Source organism: Pelodiscus sinensis, chromosome 20, assembly GCF_049634645.1.
Source record: "Pelodiscus sinensis isolate JC-2024 chromosome 20, ASM4963464v1, whole genome shotgun sequence".
In the NCBI taxonomy this organism is placed as follows: Eukaryota; Metazoa; Chordata; order Testudines; family Trionychidae; genus Pelodiscus; species Pelodiscus sinensis.
This window is the reverse complement of record NC_134730.1, coordinates 30,554,120-30,573,335: the sequence shown is the minus strand read 5'-3', so window position 1 is coordinate 30,573,335 and position 19,216 is coordinate 30,554,120. Positions and strand designations below refer to the sequence as shown.

Here is a 19,216-nt window from a genome sequence, read left to right as displayed (position 1 = left end):
AGTGGGAATCACTCTAACTGCTTCTCTTTCTTCCCCAGCCTTCATGGCTAGGATTAACTGGGATTTGCTGCCTCCATTTCCTGTTCATAAGCACCTGTGCTACTCTAGCCCATGCCTGTGCCAGGGCCCATAAAGCTTGGTTGCCTGGGTAGAGCAATGACAAGCAATGGCTCAGAGACAAGAAAAAACCAAGTTGATTAACTACAGAGAGACAGATTTAATGAGTAAAGGGAAGGAGGCATAAAAGTAATAAATGATTACAAACAAAAGAAAGAAATTGATTACTAAGCCCATGCAAATAGTGGAGAGTTTCATTAGGAAAAGGCAAAACAGTGGAAAAGTAGACTGCAGTGCCACTTTTGGCTGCAAAACTGCCTTGTTTTGGCAGCAAAATAAAACCACCTTGATGACACGTAACAGATTTTTTGTGGCAAAGTATCAGCGTAGACCCCGTGCTTGGTTTTGTCACTGTAAATGGCCTCCAAGATGTGTTCCTTAATGCCCATCCAGACGGCTCTGGTCAGCATTTCAGCTCTGCTGCCCTGCTGAGTGATAAATGACCCTCTGCTCCTCTCTCTTTAAAGGATGGGGCATTTTTGAAACAGCTTCCCAGCTAGCCACAGCAGTTCCATGGGGCAAACTATCTCTTGCTGGGTCCAATGTAGAACTCTTAGATCTGCTCTTAAGAGAAGGCTGCTCAGGCCCACCTGCACTCCAGCAATAGGAATTTCTATATCTACAAGCAGATTTCTCATGGCTTGTATGGAAAGCGGGTATGAGCAGGACACAGTGTAAAGCAAAGGAAAAGTGGCTGGCAGGGCATGCCTGTGCTACCCAGTTCTGTCACCAAAATCTGCTTTTTGTTGATAAAACAGGGAGGCTGTGTCTACATTGGCACCCCTTTCCGGAAAAGGGATGCTAATGTAGACTTTGGAATAGGCAAGTAGGAATAAGAGATCCTCTGGAAAAGGCTTTATTTTCTGGAGAATCACATCTAGACTGGCGCTTTTCTCCGGCTTATCTCCAAGCCGGAAAAAAGCGGCAGCCATGTTAATGCAAATGCCGCAGGGGATATTTAAATCCCCTGCGGATTTGCCTATTCCAAAGTGCTACATTAGCATCCCTTTTCCGGAAGGGATGCCAGTGTAGACACAGCCGGAGAGTGTTTACACTGCAATGTGACTTTTGTCAGGAAAAACATTCAGTTTAGGCAACAAAAAACTCTCAGCCCTACCAGAGACTTGTCTTTTCCCTCCCTTTATTGTCAACAAGAGCCAGTGTGGCTGCTGCTGTTTGTTTTATTGACAGAATTGGCTTCTACCAACATCCCACAATGCCTGCCCATACCGCTCTACTCAGTGTTTTGATCTCTGCTGCCTGCTCGCATGTGCCCCTCCCTTCTCAAAGCTCCAGGAAGTGTCTGACAGGCTTGGGGAACAAACAAAGAGCAAATCATTGGAATGCTCCTGTTCTGCCCTGCTAGGAGCACAGCAGTGGGTAGGGGACAGGGTTAGCTGCTGTGCTGCTTTGACATTCCTCAGCATGGAGAGCTTAGAGCTCCATTCCCAGCAGCTGAGGCAGCTTTGGGAGAACTCGGTGGGAATCCCAAGATGTGCAGGGATCGGCTATGCCTTCCCACAACTCTGCCCTGCAGGATACAGACCCTCAGTGTACTGCTCACACTTTTGATGATGGTGCTTCCAATGTGGACATGATCTGTGGTCAGAGGGAGCAAGTGTGAACCCCCTCTGAAGAGTTTGGTTGTGTCTACTTTTGGGTGTCAACAAAACTCAGTAGTGTGGCCACATCCTGAGGCAGGCGAACAAGGAGGCAAAGGTGGCAAACCATGACTCTGGGGCTGTGCACAATGCCTGCCAGTTCTCTTCTTAGTAGCAACCCCCCCTGCCAAAAGATAGCCACTGAGCAGACAATGGCTAAGGAGTCTTGTTTGCACCTCGCTGAGTGTCAATTGCCTTTTCTCTCTGAGAGACCATTTTTGGACTCCCCAGATATATCTGGCTAACATAATATTAATCATGATTTCAGCTTGTGTTTATTACTTTACATATAACATGGTTATGTGCCTTTTGCCATTGTATAAATTGATCCACAGATTATTAATTTTTAAATGCCTTATACAACAATTTTTGCAGAAGGGTATGAACACAGAGGTACAGCCTCAGAGAAAAAAAACATGGACCTTTTATCCTGCTCCTTGTTCCTTATTGTGGCATTATCTCCCTGTATCATGAGACAATATTCACCTAAACAACTGAACAAAACTATGATTGTATCCAGTTATGTCAGCTAGTGAACAACAGCACACCCCAAATTGTGCAAATGGTTCAGACCGGAGAGTAAGGAGAAGTTGGTGGACTGTCCAATAGCTTTCAGCATTCTCTCCTGAACTTGGAAGTTTCTGGTCATTATGGTATGGAGGGGGTGAGAAAAAGCAATAACAAAACTTTTAAAAAAAATCACTATTTTAGAGTTTAGTGATTTTTGAAAAGTCCCCAATAGATCTGAGCTACGATATGGCAAAGTAATATCTGGTGATGTGATCAAATGCCCCTCAAAAAAGAAAACCCCACATGATAGAGAGATATAAGATACATCCAATTTCATAGCACTAGACAATCCAGCTGCCTCTGCTGAGTTCCAGCCCAGGGTTCTAAAAGTGTGTGGGGGGGGGTGTCCTGCACTGTTCCATCCATGTGCAGATGTTTTTCGTCCATGCCCAGAATAAATTCTGTTATGTGCAGAATTTATGTTATGTTATTTCTGTTATGTGCAGAAGGCATTGAGGATGTGCACCCCCAGTAGAAGCACACACCTCGCTGTCGGTGCTTTGCTAATCAGCCAGGGGCACTGGAATCTTTCCTGACAGGCCGCTCAAGTGCCCAGCTTACAAGGGACACTGGTGTCCTGCCATTAGGTCAATGGGGAACCTCCCATCACACACTGACCATCTGATCATCAATCCAAACCCCTTGGGCCACTTTCTACCCAAGCTCCAGATCAGGGTCCCTCAGTTTCTCCAGGCCACTGAGGGACCCATTAGCTCCAGCTCCTCCTCAGCTTTGGGCGTCTCCAGATCCAGGGCAGCATCTGGTGTGACAGCAGGGTCAGTAGACAGCAGTAAGAAGAGCACATCTGCCTCCTTCCCTGACTCAGCAGCAGAGTCCACAGGGAGCAACCTGTGTCTGGCTCCTTCCCTGGTGCTGCATCAACTGAGCTAGGGGACCCACCTCTAATACATCCTGCTCTACCCCTCCACTCCCAGGGGCAGAGTAAGTTTGGTCTGGCTCCACCCACCCAAGCAGAGAGAACAGCCCCTCACCCTATTGCTCGGAGGGAGACCTCCATCTGCAAACAATCCCAACTCAGTAGGGAAAATCCTACAAGAGACTTTCCCAACATTTGGAAACTGAGAGTTGGATTCCAAAGGATTTCACAGCATCTGAGAGATGTTCAAATTCCCTTTTCAGATTTCTAACACTTTCGTCTAAGGCCCTAATTTACTATGTTATACAATAAAAGAAATAAAGTGATTTCCAAGCAGCAGGTTGAAAACACTGAATCCTAGCACTCAGTGCGAGGTGGATGCACAGAAAGTGAAGACGGCAAATTCTACATGGCTCAAACAGAGAAATCATTGCTGGGGCAATTTGGAAGGGAGTTCTTTTTTTTAACCCTGTTAAAATACTGGGTTCAAAAAAGAGCTACATAAATTCATGGAGGATAGGTCCATCAATGGCTATTAGCCAGGATGGGCAGAGATGGTGTCCCCTAGCTTCTGCTTGTCAGAAGCTGGGAGTGGGTGACAGGGCATGGATCACTTGATGATTCCATGTTCTGTTCACTCCCTTTGGAAGAACTGGCATTGGCCACTATCGGAAGACAGGATACTGGGTAGACAGGCCTTTGGTCTGACCCAGTCTGGCTATTCTTATATTTCTTATGAATCCTGCCAACTCAGGACTCCTTCAGGTGTTACAGAGGCTGAAAAAAGCCAAACCCATTTTCCTCCATCCCTAATTCTGCTCCTTCTCTCTGATATTTTTTACACATATTTAAAATAAGGAAAATGATACAAAAATGAACAGCTTTTCAGCACACTCCAGTGCCATATGAAAACAACTGGGAATGAGACAATCTATCCGTAGTGGGGGAACCTCGTGACTAAAAGTCCCTTTGCACTGGGAGGAAAAGTGTAAATGGGTTCCCTCAAATTTGCTTAGAGTAGTAAAAATAATGAAGGTCTTGACAGGCCTTGAGGAAAATTAATAAATTTATCTGTCTACTATACATGGGCTATTTTTAAATGAAAAAATAGCTTTGTTTTTACATCTGAATATTTAACTTGGGCTAGCTAACTCCACGTAAAATCAAGGCCTAGACAGATTTATCCTCCATTTACCTAGTTGAGGTCACTCCTGGTTCAATGGATATTTCTGTTGGAAGGACCCTCAACTTCCATGACATAGGTAAAAACAGCTGGCCAAAAGACTTGTGGGATTCACCCAAGGAAGTGTGAGCTGCAAAAGGGAAAAGCAGACAACTCAGCCAAGGGAGCTAAAAGACTATTGTGAAAAAAATGCTTCATTAAAGCTCACAGTATTGGAATTAACAAAAGAAAAACTATTATTTTCTCGGCCCTAGACAAGATATTTATGATCTTTATCTCTCCTGTCGCTTCTCTGATGATAAATAAGTGCTGCATTTTCCACATTTTCAGCATTCATAGGGTTTCTCGTGTGGATCCTCTGATGTTTAATGTGAGACGAGCACTTGGTGAAGGCTTTCCCACACTCAAAGCATTTATAGGGTTTCTCCCCTATGTGGACCCTTTTATGGGTAGTAAAGGCTGCTCTCTGACAGAAGGTTCTCCCACACTCACAGCATTCATAGGGTCTCTCCCTTGTGTGGATCCTCTTATATGTAATAAGGTGTGAGCCGTGAGCAAACGTTCTCCCACACTCACCACATTCATAGGGTTTCTCCCCTGTGTAGATCCTCAGGTGTTTATAAGGGTTGAGCTCTGGGAGAAGGCTTTCCTGCACTCAAAGCATTTATAGGGCTTCTCCCCAGTGTGGGTCCTCTGATGCATAATAAGGGTTGAGCACTCAGTGAAGGCTTTCCCACAATCAAAGCTTCTCCCCCGTGTGGATTCTCTCATGTCTAATAAGATGTGCACGTGTACCAAACTTTTTCCCACACTCAAAGCATGTGTTAGTTTTCTCTCCTTTGAGGATTCTCTGCTGGGCTGTCACTTTGAGGTCTTTGCGAGTTCTCCTATAATTACCTGATTTACCAGTTTTCTGCACTGGCTGGTTTCCCTGTAGCTTTGCTGGCTTGTGCTGACTCTTACAGACTGTGCTCTTCTCACAACTTCTGGGCACAGGCCTTTTATATCTTTGAAGTAATGCCCCATGTGGTTCCACATCATCTTCCTGCTGGGGATTCTGCTTCACCGTCTCACTCACCATCCCCGTACCTGCACAGAAACAAAAACCTCAGAAACAGGAATGGAAAAGGGGAAGAAGCAGCCAGAACAGCTGGAGATGGAAACAATATCAGGGACTAAATTTCCCCAAACTCCTCCTTTGGGAGAAGAGAGGAGGGGATTAATTCAGCATCCAGTCCCCATGCAAACATACAGAAAGAAGGAAGTTTGGGGAAGGAGCTACTGCCAGGAAGTAGGATGGGTAGGAAGCCAACAGCAATATCTATCCTGAGGATGTGACACTAGCTGGGAACAATCCTAAACTCAGAGAACTCAAAAGGGCTTTAGTAGGAATCCCAGCTGTTACCTTCAGCCACTGACAATTTAATGGTCCCTCACCTGTGCAGCTGCCACTCAGGGTATCTCTTTCCTCTGAGCTCTGGAGATCTGCAAACAGTAGCTCTTTCTCTCCTTCCAGCTGGGAGGTGACAGCGGATTTGGAAACTGGAAACCCTGCCCAGGACAACAGCAACAAGTGAAATCAGGTAAACCCATGGGACATTAAAAGCAATGTGTCATCCTGTGGCACGTTAGGGACTAACAAAAATACATGTATAATATGAGCTTTCGTGGGTAAACCCCATTTCATCAGATGAGCTGGAGACATTGGTCACACAAAAAAGTTGTGTTATTTTAACTCCATCTCATTTTAAAGAAGTAAAATCCTGAGGCCAGCTCCCCAGGTGCTCAAAGGCACAAGACATTTTCTTCTGATAAATTTAACTGTGCCCCTGTATACAGGGAACACACAGAGCCAGGCACACATGGGCAAAAGGGCTCCTAAAATCCATGTCACAGAAAGAAAAGACTGCAACCAGAGAAGTCATCCTGGAACTGCTTTTTACTGAGAGGCCCATAGGCACTTCAGGAGGGGGAAACACATGAGGCCTCTCTCTGTTACAGTTGGAAAGCTTTTTTTCTAATCTCAAACATAAAATCTTCCTTGCTACAAAGTAAACGCATTAAGAGCCCTGATGGAGAGACCTCTGAGTAATTAGCAACAATCTTTAAAGATGACTTTCAAGTCACCAGGCCCTATGAAATCCATCCAAGAATACATAATGGACTGGCTGAAGAGTATCTGAGCCACTGGCAATTATTTTTGACAACTAATAAAGGATGGGACATATCTGAGGGCTTGTCTTCTCTGCCACAGAGCTCAACACTGGAGCGGTTGATCTTCTGGTGTTCAATTTAGCAGGTCTAGTAAAGACCCACTAAACTGAATGCTGGTGGTGTCCCCGTCGACCACGGTACTCCTCACAGTCGCAAGGAGTAAGGGAAGTCAATGGGAGCATTTCTCCCATTGGCCTTCCACTGTGGGGACAGACCCAAAACTCAGCTTAAGGTATGTTCACTCCAGCTATGTTATTTATGTAGCTGGAGTTGTGTTCCTTAAGCCAACCTTCCAGCTTTAGTATAGACCTGCTTATTCACATTGTCCAGGGTAGGGTTAATTGGTCCAATGGTTTTCTGAGCTCCAGCCCTCCTAAAACAAGCTTTTGAAAAAAAATCACCTTGCACTTGTCACATGTTCTTGCATAACTGGAGTTCTAATGATCTCTCTGAGTAACAGCAGTCACATGGGAACTGTCAGCTGGTGGAAGACTCACATGCTACTTTGGAGATGCAGGATAGAATACGGCAATAACTGTAAAGCTCAGAACTTTGGATCAGCAAAAGCCAACCCAGTAAGAACAAAAAGTGGCCAGACTGGGTAAGACCAATGTCCGTCTGTCCCAGAGTCCTGTCTTCCAGAAGTAGCCAATGACAGATGAAATAAACAAAAGGGGCTAAGTACTGAGTGACCCATTCCCTATTCCACTCAGAGTATGTGGCAGTCAGAGGGCATTGGGCTGCATCACTGCCCATCTTGGCTAATTGCCATTGATGGGCCTGTCCTCCAAGAACTTGCCTAACCCTTTTGTAGCCCACATGACATGCCCTTAAAGACTAACACATTTATTTGGGTGTAAGTTATCGTGAACAAAGACCCACTGAGTCAGAGGCTCGAGTGGTAACCACTGATTTAGACGTCTTCCCTTGGTATCTGTCATTACGGGTATGTTTTCTAATGTACATTGCTCTGCATGTAATAAGACTGAATTTCAGCTATCATGACATTTCTGAATTATCCAATTTTGTGAGAATCCTTTGTCTGCTTTGGACTTAACTCTCTTCTTTTTCCAATGACACCCATGCTAGTGGGCTCCAGGGCTCAGTGAGAGGTAAATGAAGGCCCAGAAAGACCCCTCTGTGCAACGGTACAGGAGTGGTGATGCTACAGAAGTTTGAGGGGGACTGTGAATCTTAACTCTGCATTTCCCCTTCTAAGAACCGCGGGGCAGGCCCCTTACCCAGAGAGGTCACGTTCTCGTAGTTCTCCTGCATGACGGCTCTGTACAGGGCTCTCTGAGCGGGGTCCAGCAGAGCCCACTCTGCCCTGGTGAAATACACGGCCACCTCCTCGAAGATCACCAGCCCCTGGAAGAACAAGAGCCCCCCCCCCCCCCAGTGCCTGCTGCCCCACTCACAGCCCCAACAGTCACAGGGGAGAAGGGCCAATCACATGGAAGCTCTGGGAGGCAGGCAGGCAGCATAGTCCCAACCACACCCCATCAGAAGAGCCTGGAAGCAAAGAGAAAAGGAGGGTGGGGAGAGCCCTTCACCCCTCCCAGCAGAGAGAGGGCAGGAGTCTTCACATTAATAATTCGCTGACTAGCCAGAAGCTGACTCAGGAGATGGAGCTCCCAGCAGGGTTCAGGGTCCAGGGTCCAGGGACAGCTCCCTGGTGCCAATTGCAACACCCTCTCCTCTGCCAGAGACCTGATGGGAGGCCCCTCCCTGGACCTCTCTGGTGGGTGCCCCTTTATACCTCACAGCAGCCTCTGGCTAATACAGGTTGAACCTCTCTAATCTGGCACCCTCGGGACCTGACTGGAGCCGAACTAGAGAATTTGCTGAATCAGGGGAGGTCAATATTGTCTAGCAGCATTACCAACACTTACCCAGCTTACTGGGCTCTGAGAAGACATTTAGGGGTAAATTAGAGCTAAATAACAGCACAGAACATCAAGACCCTGGGCCGGTGGCTGTAAACAAACTTGTTGGGACCGCACAAAACTTGGCCACAACCATGATAAGTGGACATCCGGCTAACTCAGATCAAATAGGACCAGGGATGTTGCTGGTCCACAGAGGTGCAACTTGAACATCAGAGCCTGAACCTGCAACTCTGGCGAGCTTTCCCAGACATGTCCAGGTGGTCATTTGCTGTTCCACTGATTAGGCAGTTCCCTTCTACAAACCCAGGGGTCTGATTTTAGGATCTAAATTCCACAGTAAACAAATTCCAGCAGGTTTATCACACCCTGCTCCCTCCCTGTCTCCACCCTGTTGACTTCCTGCCCTCACCCAACTCCAGGGCTACTTCCCAGAAGTGCCCCCTCCAGATTTTACTGCCCTTCTCCTTCCAACAGGAATCCACCAGCAACTCCCTAATAATACCTACCTCAGCTGGCTCCACAGCTGCCATTTCCTGTCCCTGGAAGGACGGAATGACCTGGAATAAAACCCGAATGTTACGCCGCAGCCTGGAAGAGCACAAAGGACAAATGGGGACATGTCAGAACCAGGAATAATTTCACAATCTCGTTCCACCCAGTTCTTTCCCTGAACTCAGTGGTTCTCAAAGTGCTGTCTGCAGCTGCCTCACAGGTGGGCTGCAGCTTGAGACTCAGCTCCTCTCCCCCAGCATCTGGGAGCCCACACTGGAGCTCCAGCTCTGCAGCTCCCCTCCCCCATGAGGTATGAGTGCCAGCACCAGCTTCCCGCTGCAGGCAAGTAGGGAGTCCCAAAGCCTTGTGAGCCAGATCCAGCTTGTGGGGAGAGGAAGCGACTCCATGCACTGCCACTGCCACTCCCCCTCCCCTGGCAGGGGGAATGGCAGCATAAGGAAGCATTGTCTGGAGTCTTTTCCTGCTGTTCCCATTGGCCAGAGTTGTGTCCAATGGGAGCACCGGAGGCAGTACTTGGGAGCAGCAGGAGGTGCAAAGCCAAGTAAGCACCCCCTCATTCCCTTCATGCCTAGATCCTGCACTTCCATCCTCCTTGCACACGCTCCTGCACCCTCACTCCCACCTAGACCCACCACCCTCAGCCTGCTCCTACACCCAGTGGGACCAACATCCACTGCAGACCCTGGGGCAAGGTCGGGGGAGCATCCCTGGAAGTGTCCAGGTTGAGGTCAGTCTTAGCACCTGCACCTTACTTCCTGCACCCATTTTGTCATCATAGGTGGCTGACTGGTGGTCTGCCAAAGACTTGTGTTGAGTTGGATGGCCAAAAGGTTTGAGAACCACTGGTCTAGACTGTCATGCAAACAACAACAGAAGAAAATCAACACACAGTTAGTAATGGGGGAGACATTGTTCACCCAGACATCTGTTAGAAAAGAAATTCTACCAAACACAAAGTGTCCAATACATTTTGGGAATCATAGGATCATCAAATATTAGGGATGGAAGAGACTTCAAGAGGCATCTAGTCCAACCCTCTGCTCAAAGCAGGACCAACCCTAACTAAATCATCCCAGCCAGGACTTTGTCAAGCTGAGACTTAAAAACCTCCAAGGATGGAGATTCCACCACCTCCCCAGCTAACTCATTCCAGTGTTTCATCTCTCTCCTAGGGAAATAAAATTTCCTAATAACCAACCTAGATGTCTCTCACTGCTCTTGAGACCATTGATCCTAGTTCTGTCATCTGCCACCACTGAGAACAACCTCTCTCCAATCTCTTTGGAACCCCGCTTCAGGTAGTTGAAGGCTACCAAATCCCTCCTCTCTCGTCTCTTCTGTGGACTACTTAAGCCCAGTTCCCTCAGCCTCTCTTCCTAAAATGTGTGACCCGCCCCCTAATAATTTTCATTTCCCTTTGCTAAACATGCTCCAATTTGTCCACATCCTTCCTGTAGTGTGGGGTCCAAAACTAGACCTAATACTCCAGTTGTGCCCTCACCAGTGCCAAGTAGAGGGGAATAATCACTTTCCTAGATCTGCCATCAATGCTCCTACTCAGTGCTTTTTTTGTGACGGTACTGTCCGGAACAGCGTACCGTCACCTATATTCCCAGCCCACAGAAAGGGAATGGGATTTTCTCCCACGCATACCGGCACCTGTTTTCATGGGGCAGCTCAGCTCCTGCCAGAAGCCTGCTCAGGATGTGCAGCATTTTTTTTTCCTGGCTCCCAGCATAGCGCTGTGGCTCTTAAAGGGGCCACAACCACATTTCGGCCCCTAACGCGGAGTTGTTGGGGGTTTTTTTTGGCTCAACAAGTTTGCCCTAGAGTACCAATACCTTTTTTCTTACAAAAAAAGCACTGCTCCTACCAATACAGCCCAATATGCTGCTAGCCTTGTTGGCTACAAGGGCACACTGTTGACTCCTATCTAGTTTCTCATCTGCTGTAATCCCTAGGTCCTTTTCCGCAGAACTGCCATTTAGCCAGTTAGTCCCCATCCTGCAGCAGTGCATGGGACTAACTGAGGCACATATTATTCAAAAAAATTTTGTTCAGTGTCTGGATGAGGGCCTGAAACATAGGCCCATGTATCACAGGCTGGGTGAGGCCCAGTCACAATGGTCAAGACTTTGCTAATATAATGCAAAGAGAAGCTGTGAGCAAGAGGCAGACCCTGCTCACAGAAGTTGGCAAGAACCAGGCTGGTGTTACAGAAACACTCAGACCTAAGAGGAACTAGGCACAGGCTGTAAGCACATTCCAGAGGGGTCATAACAGAACACCTCATTAAGGAACACCTTGGTACCAACTTCCTCCTGACAAATAGCAGGCATACCTACGCAGGTTCAGGACAGGGTCTCTAAACTGACAGCACGATAGATAGTAATTGAACCCCCCTTGTGTGAAGTAAGGAGTGATAACTAAGCAACAACAGAAGGTGGCAACCTGAGATGTTAAGAGTGATGTATAACTTGCCTGTACCTGTCCATAAAAGTGTACCCCAAAGAGTTGTCTTTCTCCAGCCTGGGGGCAGTGATGGATTCACATATCACCCCATATCACTGACTGAGTTGGTATGCATGTGTAGTGGTTCGATAGAGTCTATTAACATCTATCACTGTACTCCATGTAACAATAAACCATGCCAGACGCCTTCGATCATTATGTAGTCTGGTCTTTGGGTGCTCTCTCAGAGTCTGCTGTGTGAGGAAGTGGGAATAAGGGTACAAGAGAGGGGCACTGGGGTGACGTATAGGGATGGGGAGTTGGGGATAAAGGCACAGGAGGACGGCACTGGGGTGTTGCCAAGGGGCGGGGAGGCGAGGATAAGGGAGCAGGAGGAGGGCACTGGGTTGACTCACTCCGCATGGCTGGCCATACTTCCAAGACTCTCTGCTTCCTTTTTTGCCCACATGCTGATGGTGCCCCACCACCACTAGTGTCTGCTTGTGTAGTAACACAAGCAGCAGCCCTCCAATTTGCTTCTGGTAGAAGTAACTGCCATACTAGTATGCCCTTGATTGCTTAGCCATCATAATTTGCCATTAGTAGCAAATTGTGTCAATGTGGCACCCTATCTCTCAGACTCTGCTATCCGTGTGCATGTCACGGCCTCTGGTCCAGAAGTAGCAGGGGTACCATTTCTGATTTTGATAGGGGAGGAGCTTTAACCATTATTCTATTCCAGAGTATACATCTGAAAACTTTTTTTTTTTTTTTTGCAGGTGATACCTTAGAAGTTAACTGACAGGAACAGTATACCTGCTTCTTATATAAAAATATATAACCTACCAATTAAAGCCATATTTTAGATTTATTTGTAAATTTAGAACAATCAACAGCAAGGTATTTCCAATCCCAAATCTTGAGGTATCTGTTTTGGAGCCTTAAACATGAGTTTGATGCTTTGTACATTCTCTTTAGTAGAGATGAACAAAAATTTCTTTAAAATTTGCTTAGTCCTGAAATTATTGTTATTTTTTAAAATATTATGGTCCAAATTGTGAAAAGGAGAATGAGATAGTTAATTTCTTCCAGGAATGTTTAAAAGTAAATAAATTACTGAAAAACAAACCACCCTTCAGACTGGAAAGAGGTTCCTACTGTGTTTCTTCAAGGATTTACAGATTATAAACATCCCCTCCCTGGCAGTCAGCGGCGGATTTGGGGCAGGGCGAGTGGGGCAGCTGCCTGAGGCCCCGCGCATGTGCAGTGTCAAAGGAGGGGCCCCGTGAAATTTCGCTGCCTGGGACCCCGCGGCGCTGCCTGGGGCCCCGCGGCACTCTCATCCGCCCCTGCTGGCAGTCACTGGAGGAACCCGAATTTGTGAGACTTAGCCACCCTCAGAACTATTAAAGAGGAAACAGGAGCTGAGATGACTTACCAGCTGGAAGAGAAGAACATACAGCAGATCAGACTCATGGATATAACATGGCTAGCTACTTAAGGCAGCATTGGTTTGTATTTTTTTTGCAGCTCCTTAGAACAGTTGTCGCCAACCTTTTTAAGCACAAGACCATTTTTTAATTTAAGTGCAATCCAGTATCTACCTCAAACTAAATACCCTGGCCCCACCTCCTTCGTGCCCCTTCTCCGAGGCCCTGCCCCTGCTCACTCTGTCCTCCCTCCCTCTCCCATCCTCCCTTCCTTTCACCAGGCAGGGGCAGAGGGTTGGGGCACAGGCTCTGGACTTGGGCTAAGGGATTTGGAGGGGGGGGCTCTGAGCTGAGTCTGGGGCAGGGAGTTGGGGTGCAGGAAGGGATTCAGGGTGCAGGCTTTGAGAGGCAGTTTGGGTCCAGGGGGCTAAGGGCGTGGGTTTGGATGCAGGAGGGGTTCATGACTGGGCAGGGGTCTGGGATTCTGGCTCCAGCTGGACATTGCTTACCTCAGGTGGCTCTCGGGTGTTGGTGCAGTGGGGCTAAGGCAGGCTCACCCCACCCTGGCCCTGCACCACTCAAAAGCAGCCAGCAAATTCCTTCCATCCCAGGTCCTGCTGTGCCCGCTCTCCGCTCTGTGGAGACAGAATACAGGATGGAAGAGGGGCACCCTGACGTCAGCGCCTCCTCCTTCCCTGCTCTGCACAACGGTGGGGAGGAAGGGCAGCTCCCATGCAAAGGGCAAGAGATGCAGCAGTGGGCAAGGGGGAGGGGCAGCTGAAGTGCTGTGCTTGGCCGCTGCTTGGCCAAACCAGTCAGGATCCCCTGTGAGAGGCTCCAAGATCTACCAGCAGATCCTGAGCTCCTGGTTGGTGACCACTGCCTTAAAAGGTGTTCTTGGAAAAAGCCCTAGATTTGAAAAGTGCAACCAAAGCCATGCTGGTGGGGGGACAGCTCATGTCAAAGATGCCTGGTGTCGTTCATTAGCTCAGCTGACACACCCAAAGCTGGGCTAACCTGAATGTACCTGGGTCAGCAGCCCTGTGTGTGCCTACTCGTGTCACACAGGGCTTGTTCTTCCCAGCCTGACGTAACCCGCGAGAACGAGAGCAACTCCTGATGAAATCTGCGGCAATCACCTTCTGAGCTTCCTTCCCCACCCACCACTCCCTGCACCTACTTGTTTTGCCATGTTAAAAAGTCTCGGGGGGGGGGGGGGGGGGTCGTGTTAGTCTGTAACTTTAAAAACAAGTGGCCCCGTGGCACTTTAGTGACTAACACAAACATATCGGATCAGGAGCTTTGTGAGTAAAAGCCACTGCCTCGGATGAACATTGTTTTCTGCAGCAGCTCCCAGCCCTGCTATTGGCTCTGCCAGACACAGCTCTGCTTGCCTGTGCGTAGAGCAAAGAACAGCCAGGGTGGGGGAGTGAACTGCCTTTGCAATCAGTGTAGCTGAACCTGGGGCTGGTGGGACTGGAGAAGAACAGCAGCGGGTGGCTTTTGGCTGGCTGGGGATGTGAGCAGAGTGAGCAAAGGGAGGTGGCTGCTCCTCCCCTTTGTGTTCCCCAGTAGCTGCCTTGCCAAGGTGGAGCCAGTATCTCAGGAGCTCTGATTTGAACCCAGCTGCTCCTGGTTTCAGCCAGGAGCCGAGCAGCAGCGGCCTGGGCTCCTTTTCTTCAGTTTCGTGAGCCTGCCAAGGGGAGGGGAGAGAACATTACAATGGCCAGACCAAGGGGAGGGGAGAGAACATTACAATGGCCAGACCAAGGGCGGGGGGGGGGGGGGGGGAGAACATTACAATGGCCAGCCAAGGGGAGGGGAGAGAACATTACAATGGCCAGACCAAGGGGAGGGGAGAGAACATTACAATGGCCAGACCAAGGGCGGGGGGGGGGGGGGGAGAGAACATTACAATGGCCAGACCAAGGGGAGGGGAGAGAACATTACAATGGCCAGACCAAGGGTGGGGGGGGGGGGAGAGAACATTACAATGGCCAGCCAAGGGGAGGGGAGAGAACATTACAATGGCCAGACCAAGGGTGGGGGGGGGGAGAACATTTCAATGGCCAGACCAAGGGGAGGGGAGAGAACATTACAATGGCCAGACCAAGGGCGGGGGGGGGGGAGAACATTACAATGGCCAGACCAAGGGGAGGGGAGAGAACATTACAATGGCCAGACCAAGGGGGGGGGGGGGAGAACAATACAATGGCCAGACCAAGGGGAGGGGAGAGAACATTACAATGGCCAGACCAAGGGCGGGGGGGGGGGGGGGGGAGAACATTACAATGGCCAGACCAAGGGGAGGGGAGAGAACATTACAATGGCCAGACCAAGGTCCATCTAGCCCTGTATCCTCGGACAGTGGCCAGGTGTGGGCAGTTGGTGAAACTTCTGTTTGGGTAGGCAGCAACTCCCAGTCAGCCTCTTCTGCCTGTGGCCTCACCATGCCCCCCCCCATCCACTGTCTTCCCTGCTCCCCCTCACCATGTGTGCATCCCCTTCCAGCCAAGTCCCTGAACCGAAGCAAATGAGAGTGGGGAGAGGGAGAGAAGAAAACCTCCTTTTCTCTAGTTTATTTCTAAATCAAAGAGAGCATGTTTTCCTCCGTGTGCCAAATGGTGTTTGAGAAGAAGGTGCCTAATTAAAAGCACTGAATTTAGGAATAAAAAAGGTCAGTCAGATGACTCCCTGGAAGTCTGGGAGGGGGCCATTAATAAACCCCCAGCTCTGTTTTCAATCAAAAGCCATGCTGCTTCCCTTAATTTTTACTTTCCATTTCCCTTACCTATAAAACAAATGAGTCTTTTGAAGGTACTATTATATGATTGCAGAACAGGCTGTGCATGTAGGATAGCTGTATTTGTGGTACAGTAGTTCATAGAGGAATCATTCAACAACTATAATTTCAGTGAGATTCCTTGTTTCACACACAGGAATAATAGGTAATGAGCTTTATATGACTTGTCTTTCTAAAAGGACACAAGGCCAGTCAGTGAAAAACAGAACCACTTTTGAAATTGACCGGGTTCTCCCCATCTCCCCGTCCCATTCTGGCATTCCTTAGCTGTGTTGTTCTATTCTCAGCACAGCATCAAGAGGAACTTCCTCCCTCTGGTGGGACCAGGTGTCACCAAACCTCTCCCAAAGGTATGCAAATGCCATAGGTGGCGGGGCAAAGGCGAAAGAAGGAGAAAAAATGAACTAGTGTCCACCTTCTTGCGTAAGCAGGGGCTGAACTGCTGCTTGCTATCAGCCAGCTAAAAGGAGAGAGCTGCCATGGGTGTGGGTGTGCCCACTCCAAGGCTACATCTACAGTGGCGCGTTCTCACGCAAAAACTCTTTTGCAGACGAGTTCCAGAAGACAGCGTCTACACTAGCATGTGCTTTTCTGCAAGAGACGTGCTTTTGCCATTTTAACCATAGGGCTTTCTTTCGCAAGAAATTCATGTTGCCTGTCTACACCGGCCTCTTGCGCAAGAACAGTTGCGCAAAAGGGCTTATTCCTGAGCAGGAGCGTCAGAGTTCTGGCACAAGAAGCCCTGATTTCATGCATTAGAACGTCAGTTTACTTGTGCAAGAACACGCAGCCAGTAGAGACAGGCAGCAAGTTTTTGTGCCAGAGCCTCTGCTTTTGCACAAGATCGTTCCAGTGTAGACACAGCCCAATTGTTTAGCTCTGCAAGATAATTAACTGTTAACTGGTCATATGTAAATACAGCTCCTGCCAGGATGGGGAAGGAATCTGAGGTGTGGCTATGTAAATCCAATTCAGCCAGGGCAGGGATAGAGACATAATTCAAAATGACCTTAGCAAGTTAGAGAAATGGTCAGAGGTAAACAGGATGAGGTTTAATAAAGAGAAATGCAAAGTGCTCCACTTAGGAAGGAACAATCAGTTCCATACATACAAGATGGGAAGCGACTGTCTAGGAAGGAGCATGGCGGAAAGAGATCTAGGGGTCATAGTGGACCACAAGTTCAATATGAGTCAACAGTGTGATGCTGTTGCAAAAAAAGCAAATATGATTCTAGGTTGTATCAACAGGTGTGTTGTAAGCAAAACTCGTGAAGTCATTCTGCCGCTCTACTCTGCACTAGTTAGGCCTCAGCTGGAGTACTGTGTCCAGTTCTGGGCGCCACATTTCAAGAAAGATGTGGAGAAATTGGAAAGGGTCCAGAGAAGAGCGACAAGAATGATTAAAGGTTTAGAGAACATGACCTATGAAACCAGGCTTCATGAACTGGGCTTGTTTAGTTTGGAAAAAAGAAGATTAAGGGGGGACATGATAGCGGTTTTCAAATATCTAAAAGGGTGTCACAAGGAGGAAGGAGAAAATTTGTTCCTCTTGGTTTCTGAGGACAGGACAAGGAGTAATGGGCTTAAAGTGCAGCAGGGGAGGTTTAGATTGGACATTAGGAAAAAATTCCTAACTGTCAGGGTGGTCAAATATTGGAATAAATTGCCAAGGGAGGTGGTGGAATCTCCCTCTCTGGAGATATTTAAGAACAGGTTGGATAGACATCTGTCAGGGATGGTGTAGACGGTCCTGCCTTGAGGGCAGGGGGCTGGACTCGATGACCTCTTGAGGTCCCTTCCTGTCCTATTATTCTATGATTCTATGATGGAGGATCAGTGTTAGAATGGAATGTGATGTATTGTAAATAATTTGGGGATGTAGTGGGGGTCACAAATCATGCTACCCCTAAACGTGGGAACTGTAAAACATGACACCAGTGCTTGCAGGAGAGACACCATCATTGAAGAGGTCTCCAAGGAACAAGCCTCCCCCCTTCCAGAGATGAGTGGGTGGAGCTGGGGGAAGGGCTAGAGGGCTTAAGTCAGCCTGCTTCACACCTGCCAGGTGTGAGCTGTAAGACTGGCCCAACCTGCCCCTTTCCCTCTGTTTTATGGACAGACCTAAAGCAGACTCCATGGGGAGTCTTTTTGCTAGTCCAGTGGAAGCTGAAATCTTTTGCCAGCCTAGGGGGCTGTGTCTACACTGGCGCGATCTTGTGCAAAAGCAGCCGCTCTTGCTCAAAAACTTGCTGCCCGTCTACACTGGCCGCGTGTTCTTGCACAAGTAAACTGACGTTCTAATGTATGAAATCAGGGCTTCTTGCTCCAGAACTCTGACGCTCCCGCTTAGGAATAAGCCTTTTGCGCAACTGTTCTTGTGCAAGAGGCCAGTGTAGGCAGGCAACATGAATTTTTTGTGCAAGAAAGCCCTATGGTTAAAATGGCCATCAGAGCTTTCTTGCACAAGAGAGCGTCTACACAGGCATGGATGCTCTTGTGCAAAAGCACATGCCAGTGCAGATGCCATATGACTTCTCCCTCTGTTTCATTAAATGTTTCTTTCCTACACTCAGACTCTGTGCTTGCAAGTGGGGAAGCATTGCCTCACAGAGGTGCCTAGGGGTGTGTTAATTTCCCAGGTTACTGGGTGGGGACTCGAGCTGGTTCTGTGTGAGATGGACCCCTAGATATTGAACCCGGCCCTGGTTGCTGCCCGGCCTACCCTACTTGTAAATGTTTATTTTCTGCTTATGCCCAAGATGATGCTACATTTAACAATCACTGAAGCAGCAATAAGTAGCCATAAGTCCCTGTTCACACACACCTATTACTTCCTTTTACTTCACGTTTAGTCTCCTAACCCTTCCCACACGTTTTATTTTTGAGTGCCCATTTTCCCAAGTAACACGCACACCAGGTGCCCAGAGGGAATGAACACAACAGGAAATCATCAAGTGATCCCTCCCCTGTCACCCATTCCCAGCCCCGACAGAGGCCAGGGACACCAGCCCTGCCCATCCTGGCTAATAGCCATTGAGGGACCTAACCTCCGTGAATGTATCTAGCTCTTCCTTGAGCCCTCTTAGGCTATGTCTGGACTGCAAAAACTTGTGGAGTGTCCACACCTCAAGCATGTTTTTGCGCAAGAAAATTTACAGTGAATTGACAGAACAGAGGGGTCTTTGCAGTGTAGGCATTCCGAGCTCTTGTGCAAAAAGGTGTGTAGGGACAGGAAACAGGGGTTTTGCACAATAACAGCCTAACAAAAGAAGCACAGATGCCCTGGTGGCCATTCTGTTAACGGCAATCAAAGTTCCCTTGCGAGAGAGCATCCTTGCAGTCTGGACGCTTTCTTGAACAAAAGCGCATTGCTCTTCCGATGCGCTTTTGCAGCGTGGATGCACTCTTGTGCAAGACGTTTTTGCAGAAGATCTCTTCTGCAAAAAGTTTCTTGCGCAAGAAGCCTGCAGTCTAGCCATAGCCTTAAAGTCCTCATCTTCACAACCTC

The 19,216-nt window shown here is 48.3% G+C and overlaps 1 protein-coding gene across 10 annotated transcripts in view; it reads right to left on the bottom strand.

The window, feature by feature from the left end:
• The window catches only part of LOC112543745 (zinc finger protein 75A), a 59,423-nt gene that overhangs the window by 27,212 nt on the left and 12,995 nt on the right, over positions 1–19,216 (bottom strand). For 5 of the 10 annotated variants that reach the window (XR_012896954.1, XR_012896956.1, XR_012896955.1 and 2 more), the window contains exons 2-7: positions 13,415–13,540; positions 12,914–13,029; positions 9,018–9,068; positions 7,864–8,134; positions 5,846–5,959; positions 5,306–5,497 (exon numbers count right to left, since the gene is read on the bottom strand). Coding sequence is in view for 6 of the 10 variants with exons in the window: in XM_075904253.1 (XP_075760368.1) it covers positions 5,306–5,497; positions 5,846–5,959; positions 7,864–7,897 (340 nt within the window). In the remaining 4 variants the exon portion in view is untranslated. Of the gene's footprint in view, positions 1–456; positions 5,498–5,845; positions 5,960–7,863; positions 8,135–9,017; positions 9,069–12,913; positions 13,030–13,414; positions 13,541–19,216 lie in introns of those variants that run through there. The other 5 variants (XM_075904249.1, XM_075904248.1, XM_075904252.1 and 2 more) reach the window with 4 other exon arrangements.